Genomic DNA, 7,163 nt, shown 5'->3' with positions numbered 1-7,163 from the left:
CCGAAGGGAAGTCAGGGGTTCAAACCTCAGTGAAAACATGCATGTGTGAGTATTAACAAAGAAAAAAAAAAAATAAACTTTTTCCTGTGTTAATAAAACCGATTATACGGTTTTACTGGTAAGGGGAAGTCTCTCCAGGGCCTTCAATCGATTGGGATGCCTACAAAGTGTTCATATGTAAACATAGAGTAGAATTGCTATGGAAGGGTTGAACCTAGGTATATGATGACATTATTGACTTAAGTTCACCAACCAATTAGATGCTGTGAAGGATTGAGATAGTGAAGTAAGAGCTGCACTTGCCAGAATTTTGGTACTTGAAGGAGGAGGTGTCATGTATGCCTCTACTAGTAGTTAATTATCTCTACCATGTATAGCAGTTAAAGCCATATATACCAAAAACAAACTTTCGAATTTCAACTGAATCCAATATAAGTTTTTTTTATTCTTTTTCCTTCGCAAAGATATATTTTATTATTTAAATAACTGAAATACAATCAGCAATATCTCCAATATAACATCTGAAGGGAGATTTCTCAAAGTTCTCATTAACAACGGAATTATGAATAAAGTTGAATAGCTCCAAATGAAGAACCAATGAACAAAATTTCACATTTCTAAGAAACAATTTCTTAGATTCTTATAATTTAATATATACAATTAATCTAGAAGAAGTAAAAGAAATATCAAAGACACAAAATAGGACTCCTAAAAAATGGAACTCAGAGCTTAAGAGACAAGTCTAGCTTTTTCAACTTATCCTGTTTAGTCTTCAAACCACCACCATCTCCCCACCAAATTCCACCAATTCTTTCACCTGATGGAGAATCCATCATCCTCCTCTTGCTATTGAATCTGCCAACCCCACCTTGAGACGACGCTCCGGTCAACGCAGTTGCCGGATAATTCTTCGTCGCCAGCTTCCCGATCGCCTGTTTTTGGTCCATAGGCAGCCTCGACCATCCACCATGTCCATACAAACTACTTCTGGCCCCAAAAGAATTTGGCACGTGCGGAGGCTTATGGATCATAGAGTGAACCTGAATTCCAAGAGAATTATAATTGTAAGCACCATGAAGAGGGAGTGAAGCCATACAAGAATAATAATGGTCATGCTCATGGTGGTCCAAGTAGTAGTGTAAGCTTTGCTGTCCTCTTTTTGCCAAAAACCTCTCTTTCTTGTGGGCATTTTGGTGCCCTCCAAGTGCTTGTGAGCTGTAGAATTTTCTCTGGCAATAGTTGCATGAGAAAACTCGCGGCTCGGGATCGGATGATTGGGGAGTTTCTGATGAATTTTGAGGTGAACCCATGTTGAGACAGTCAATGAGGTTGAGTTCTGGATTGAACATATGATCATTGGAGTCCATGCTGGATAGATTGAGATCCATATCTTTTCTCTCTTCTTCTTCTTGTATGTTTGCCTTTGGACTCTGCAATGAGGTCTCTGGTGTAGAGATGATTCTTGAGGTCTCTGGACATGGTTGTTTCCCTAGTGGTGGTTCCATTGGATAATATAAGTTTATTGATGGGAGGTAAAATGTTTAGGCTCTATATGGAAGCTAGTTTACAGTATTATAACAAAATAGATATATATAGAGAGAATAGTATATTTGTTTGTGACATGGAACTCCACAATATAGTATGTATCCTCCTTATCTATGTATTCATTGAGGAGTTAATTATATGAAATACAAAAACCAAGGAAGGAGTCCATTGTTTTTGCTATTTAGGTCCAAAAGTCGCTCAAAACTCTTGTACCAAAATTGTCTCATTGCTTGTTCTAAAGCCTATTGGTGGTCAACGTACAAGGACAAAACAAAACAACTTGTTATGCAAAATTATCTGCTCTCTTCTACTTCATGTCACTAGTTGGTGGGTCCATATCATCTAAAACCAATGTGTTTATCGCGTCAGTAGACTGATCCTCGCCATCACTGATTTTATTTTATTTATTATTATTTTCGTTTTTTTGGAGGAGATCTTCGAGAATATAATTGCAGTTTGGAAAGTACTCAATTTCTTAATTTCTCCTCATCTAGAACACTTGGTATAAATTCAACTCATTTATGTCCGAGAAAAGGTTATGCATCAATATACCTGAACTACATACTTGTCTCTAGTGGGTCCAAGACTTTCCTATCTTGATTCGTCGGATACGTGATGTATCGGCCGATATGCGACCCTTTTTCAAATTCTATACGCGACCCGTATCGACTCATTTACATTAATTTTATCCGTGTCCGTTATACTGAGATCGTGACTCCCGAACCATATTCCCTGCTTCTTTTGAAAACTTGCTTCCACAATATAACTTTAGATTTACATTGACTGCCCCTTACATGCTTGCATAGTGTAATCAGTAGCTTGTTTTCTTTCTTACGGTCTTTAATTGCTTTCATTAGTGTCGCCATGTGACAGAGCAACTTTGTAACACTTAGTTTAGTTTTCATTTTTAAGTTGTAATTCATGCGTGGATCGAGGCTCTGGTCAAATCATGGTCGAATGTAACTAGGACCTCACATTTTGTACTTTTGGAGGAATTGTAACTTGTGTTAATTCCTTCTTAGCCTAAATGTTAGGATTGTTTCTCGTTGTCTTTAAGAGTTCGACTTCGAGTCTTCATTTCTCCCTTGCCATGAAAAAAAGAAACTAATGTTCATTTACTACTTTGAAGTTAGTTACAAGAATGCTACTTTGTAAGGTATTGATTGTGATATGGTTGTTCTCCTCTTTTTTTCTGTATCTTGACTCTTTCTAATTGCAATCAACTTATTTCAAATGGTTCAATAGATTTTTTTGTTGTTAGGATATTAACTCCCTCCAACTCACTCCACGGTCGGTTATTGTTGAGAGTTAAATATCTTCTTTATCACACATACAGAAGCGTATATCATCATCACACAAACATATAAAGAGATAACAATCATATACATTCATGCACTACACAATATTTTACATGGTTCACCCAACTCTATGACGACGTCCATAAAGAGAGAGACTTTATTATTATGAATCAAAGAAGAGCATATACAATCAGCTGTCAAAACCCCACTTACTCATCATCGCTTTTGAGGCTACATCTCAGAATTACATATATTTTCTGCTCTCCTCATAACACTCACCAACCTCTTTCATATTTTTCTCTCTTTTCTTTCTACCTCTTACACCCCATCTTTATTTATAGATTTTTCAACCTCAATTCCTTATTGGACAAGAATTCTCTAACTTGCCTATTAAGAGTTATCATATTAGTATTCAACTCTAAAATAGCATGAGCTTACGGCCAAAAATGAACAGGTTCCAAAAACTGTTGAAAAGATCCATTGGGGTTACTCATCATCGCAACACACCCCAAGTGAACTACTGGTCGATCTTCTGCACATGATTTCAAGCCACAAACTTAACAATCTCTACCTTGGCCTGAATTTGGTCTTCACGCGCTACCCCAGAACTCCACATCGACTAAAGATCTCCTATAACTTCATCTGGATTGAAGATTTCTCCACCTCGAACCAAACACTACGATAAAATTAAGAAACACTGACATTTGAGTTAAGGCTGAGGTAAACGAACATGTGAGATGGTAATTTCATGCTCTCCATAATCATTCAAGTTAGATAAGGCCAAAGTAACATGCCCCTCCTCGACCATAGACATTAGGAATATTTGCTTGGCTCTAGTTAGGTCGGCTGAACAACTTAGCCACCCCAAATTTGGACTCGACAATCCTAGCACACCCACACTCATAAAATTACAAGTATACCCCTGTAGCACACTTTGAGGCACACATAAAGCTCGAAACACTAATTTAATATTAAACAAGTTAATTAATGTAAGTAAACCACACTTTGCATATTTACGTATGTAGTGAATCAATTACAAGAAGACTAGTCTTTTAATCTTTACAAACTTGACCCAAAAAAAGGAAAAAAAGAAAAGAAAAAAGACATGGAACATGTGTGTGATTACTAAAGAAAGATTGATGTTACTTAATGGAAGATTAATAGCACTGAAAGCTCCAATCGAAGGGCTTTTAGCCTTAGATGCATCTAGTAGGACCAAAGCAAGAGTTTACTAGATGCATCTAAAAGATTAGACAGCCCTTTGGTTAGAGTTTCGGTGGTCCTCACTTGTAGTTCCACAATCACTTTCCTTAGAAAAAAATTCTTGAAAAATTGTTAGATGGTACTAGTTCTTCTCTTCTTTTGGATAGATTGAGTATTAGTTCCTTAACCTGGATGTAAGACTTTAGGTTACTAATTTTGAAGTCTTATTAGGTGCATTAAGCCCATATATTATTAAATTGAAACAAGCCAAGTTTATATCAATAAAGATCATAATTTATGTGAAAGAGAGCGATGATTTCTTGATTTTGTTATCAAGTTACCTAGCGGAGCTCAAATTTCTGTTGGAAACGGGGTATACAAAATAGAAACTTTGGATGAAATCTGGAGTAGATTTTGCTAAGAATTTTTTTGCGGATCTATAGATGAACACTTTCCTCTCCGCAAGGAGATGAACATGGTATATTTACTTTCTCAAATCCATTTCTGGGTGAATGAAAAATTAGCTCCAAAATGAGGTGTTTGATAAGCCTAAATGGGTATGCAAAATATGGGAAGTGCTTGTCCCACGTGGAAAAAATGTTGAAACCAATTGAAGTTTAAAAATGTTGAAACCAATTGAAATTTAAATAAGTTCAACACAATACTTAGGCAAGTTTGGGTCCAAACCATCTACCACACACGCGTGCCTGGTCCAATCCGGGCTCGGTTATAATAAGTCCGGTTAATCTTTTTATTAAACGAAATTGGACCTGTGTTGGACTTAATTTAATTTTTGGCTGGGCTTAAATTGGTTTTTCATTGAAAGGGTGAGACTGGTCCAAACCAGTGCATCAGAGGTTGCATTTGGTTCGAACCAGTGCTTCAATTTAAATTCAATATAAAACCAGTTTTTCAATTTTTCTATTTTGAATGAACCATTATGACCCATGGTTGCACCCATCCGAAAAGGCACCTTGCTGCCTATACAAACCCCCTTTGGGATCATTTGTAAAGTACTCCAATTCAGAATACTTCTTCTCCTATTCTGAATTCTCTCATCTTCTCTCTTCTTGCATTCATATAGCAATAATGTGTGACTTCGAGTCTGAGTTCGAGTCTACTACAGAGAGAGTACTACACCGAGTCGAGTCGCTCGTTTCTTCGGTTTGCAGTATTACTATTGAAGGAAGAAAAAGTCGTTGTATTTTGGGAAATAGACGCTACTGAGTCTGTTAGCACCATAGCGGGACGAATTTATCTTAAGGACATATAATCAAATTCTAGCCTTGATTTATTATCAAGTTCTTTTATGTTTGTTTTATTTTATTATATATAACTATATTTTACAAGAAATTATATATATATATATATATATATATATATATATATATATATATATATACACACACACACACACACACACACACACATTATAATTTTACATAATATTTAAATAGTAATGCTATACTATATGATATGCTTAGACCAAATTTTGGATAACAATTTCTTCAATTATATATGAGTGAGGTAGACTTGTACCATCTAGGCTAGATTCCATCGGTTTTAGAGCCACGCTTGCACCTTTTTTTTTGTTTTTGTTTAAGCAACTGACAAATATGGGATGGGGACTCGAACTGGCCTTTGGTCACAAGCACCAACACCTTACCGGGCTATCACCCCACACCCCACACTTGCACCTTGCATATATGCGTTTGTACGTGCGCAAGCCTCAAAATAAATTAAGCTTATGCGTCCATAAGTAATACACCCGTTAGTTTTTTTTGTTAATATACCCTTACCCCCTCTTCTACTACTAAAATAACTACTATATAAATTGAGATTTTTTTTTAATTTTTTTTTATTTTTTATTTTTAATTTTTTTTTTTTTACAACATAAAGCAGTTAACATGTCTTTTATACAACTATATTTTAAATATATACAAATAAACAATTCAATATATTCAAATTTAATCCAACATGCCATATATAAAATTTGTAAATTGTGCTTAAAAAAAGTCACCAACTCACTTGTGACCAGAATATCGGATTCTTTATTGGGTACATAATCCTCATTTTCAATATATATTTGAAATTCCAATTCAACACTAACCTTCCTCGTAAAATTGTGGAGAGTCGGCGAAGCACTAACACGGAGTGCTTGCTTATTAAACTCAAAATTAGGAATATTTTATAAGATTCTCTATTTGCCTTCCAGATACCAAAGTTCATTTTATAACTCTTTGTAAGAAAATTTTTCTTGATTAAATTTTTCTCTGATGAGTGAAATAGTTTCCTAAATTTAGTAGAAACCATAAGGACCTTCGTCCTTATTTTATCAAATAATTTCATTTCAACCATAAACATAGAAAAATAAGGTACTAACAGATACCCACGAGATCACTAAATAAATAGGAGGAAAAAGAAGTTACCAACAAATATCAATGCAATCATAAACATAAAAATCAGAGAGCCAAAGTATAACAAACCAACAAATATCAATGTACTGTCAATCACTTTTTTATTGTTTATTTTACAACATGATGATGTTTCCATAAGAAAAACAAAAAAAGAGTAGTAAACCTTGTCATCCACAGAAGAAAAAAAAACCTTGCAGTTGGGATATGTAACCTCTGAATTGGAAGAACTGGTGCAGCTGTATAGAAGTTGGATGAACCTATTGGTTATTAGAAATTAGGCTATCAACTAAGATGTTGTTATCTAGTTGAAAATTTTCCAAACCATTGAGTCCCAGCTGCTGAACAATTGGCTCTCGAGAAATTGTCATATGGTACTAGTTCTTCTCTTCTTTTGGATAGATTGAGTGTTAGTTCCTTAACCTGGATCTAAAACTTTAGGTTACTAATTTTGAAGTCTTATTAGGTTCATTAAGCCCATATATTATTAAATTCACACAAGCCAAGTTTATATCACTAAATATCATAATTTAGGTGAAAGAGAGTGATGATTTCTTGATTTTGTAATCAAGCTACCAAGCGGGAGTTCAAATTTCTTCAATTATGGATGAGCGAGTTCAAAAACTCTGGTAGACTTGTACCATCTAGGCTAGAGTCCAAACGTATATGGGATGGGGACTCGAACTTGGGCCTTTGGCCACAA

At 35.2% G+C, this 7,163-nt stretch overlaps 1 protein-coding gene across 1 annotated transcript; it reads right to left on the bottom strand.

Annotated features, from left to right (window-relative positions):
* Positions 1-479: 479 nt before the first annotated feature.
* On the bottom strand, positions 480-1,676 carry LOC132285259 (zinc finger protein 3-like). Its single transcript, XM_059787428.1, has one exon. It carries the CDS (start codon positions 1,503-1,505, stop codon positions 723-725), a length of 783 nt encoding a protein of 260 aa, XP_059643411.1. The 5' UTR covers positions 1,506-1,676; the 3' UTR covers positions 480-722.
* Between the last annotated feature and the right edge of the window lie 5,487 nt (positions 1,677-7,163).

Source organism: Cornus florida, unplaced genomic scaffold, assembly GCF_030987335.1.
Source record: "Cornus florida cultivar Cherokee Brave unplaced genomic scaffold, ASM3098733v1 CherokeeBrave_3.0.0_Hap2_Chr11, whole genome shotgun sequence".
NCBI lineage: Eukaryota > Viridiplantae > Streptophyta > Magnoliopsida > Cornales > Cornaceae > Cornus > Cornus florida.
Note: the sequence above shows the minus strand (reverse complement) of the source record. Positions and strands in the feature narration are given on the sequence as shown.

Coding starts and splice junctions, on each gene's coding strand:
- LOC132285259 (XM_059787428.1), bottom strand. CDS start 1,505: ATGGAACCACCACTAGGGAAACAACCATGTCCAGAGACCTCAAGAATC.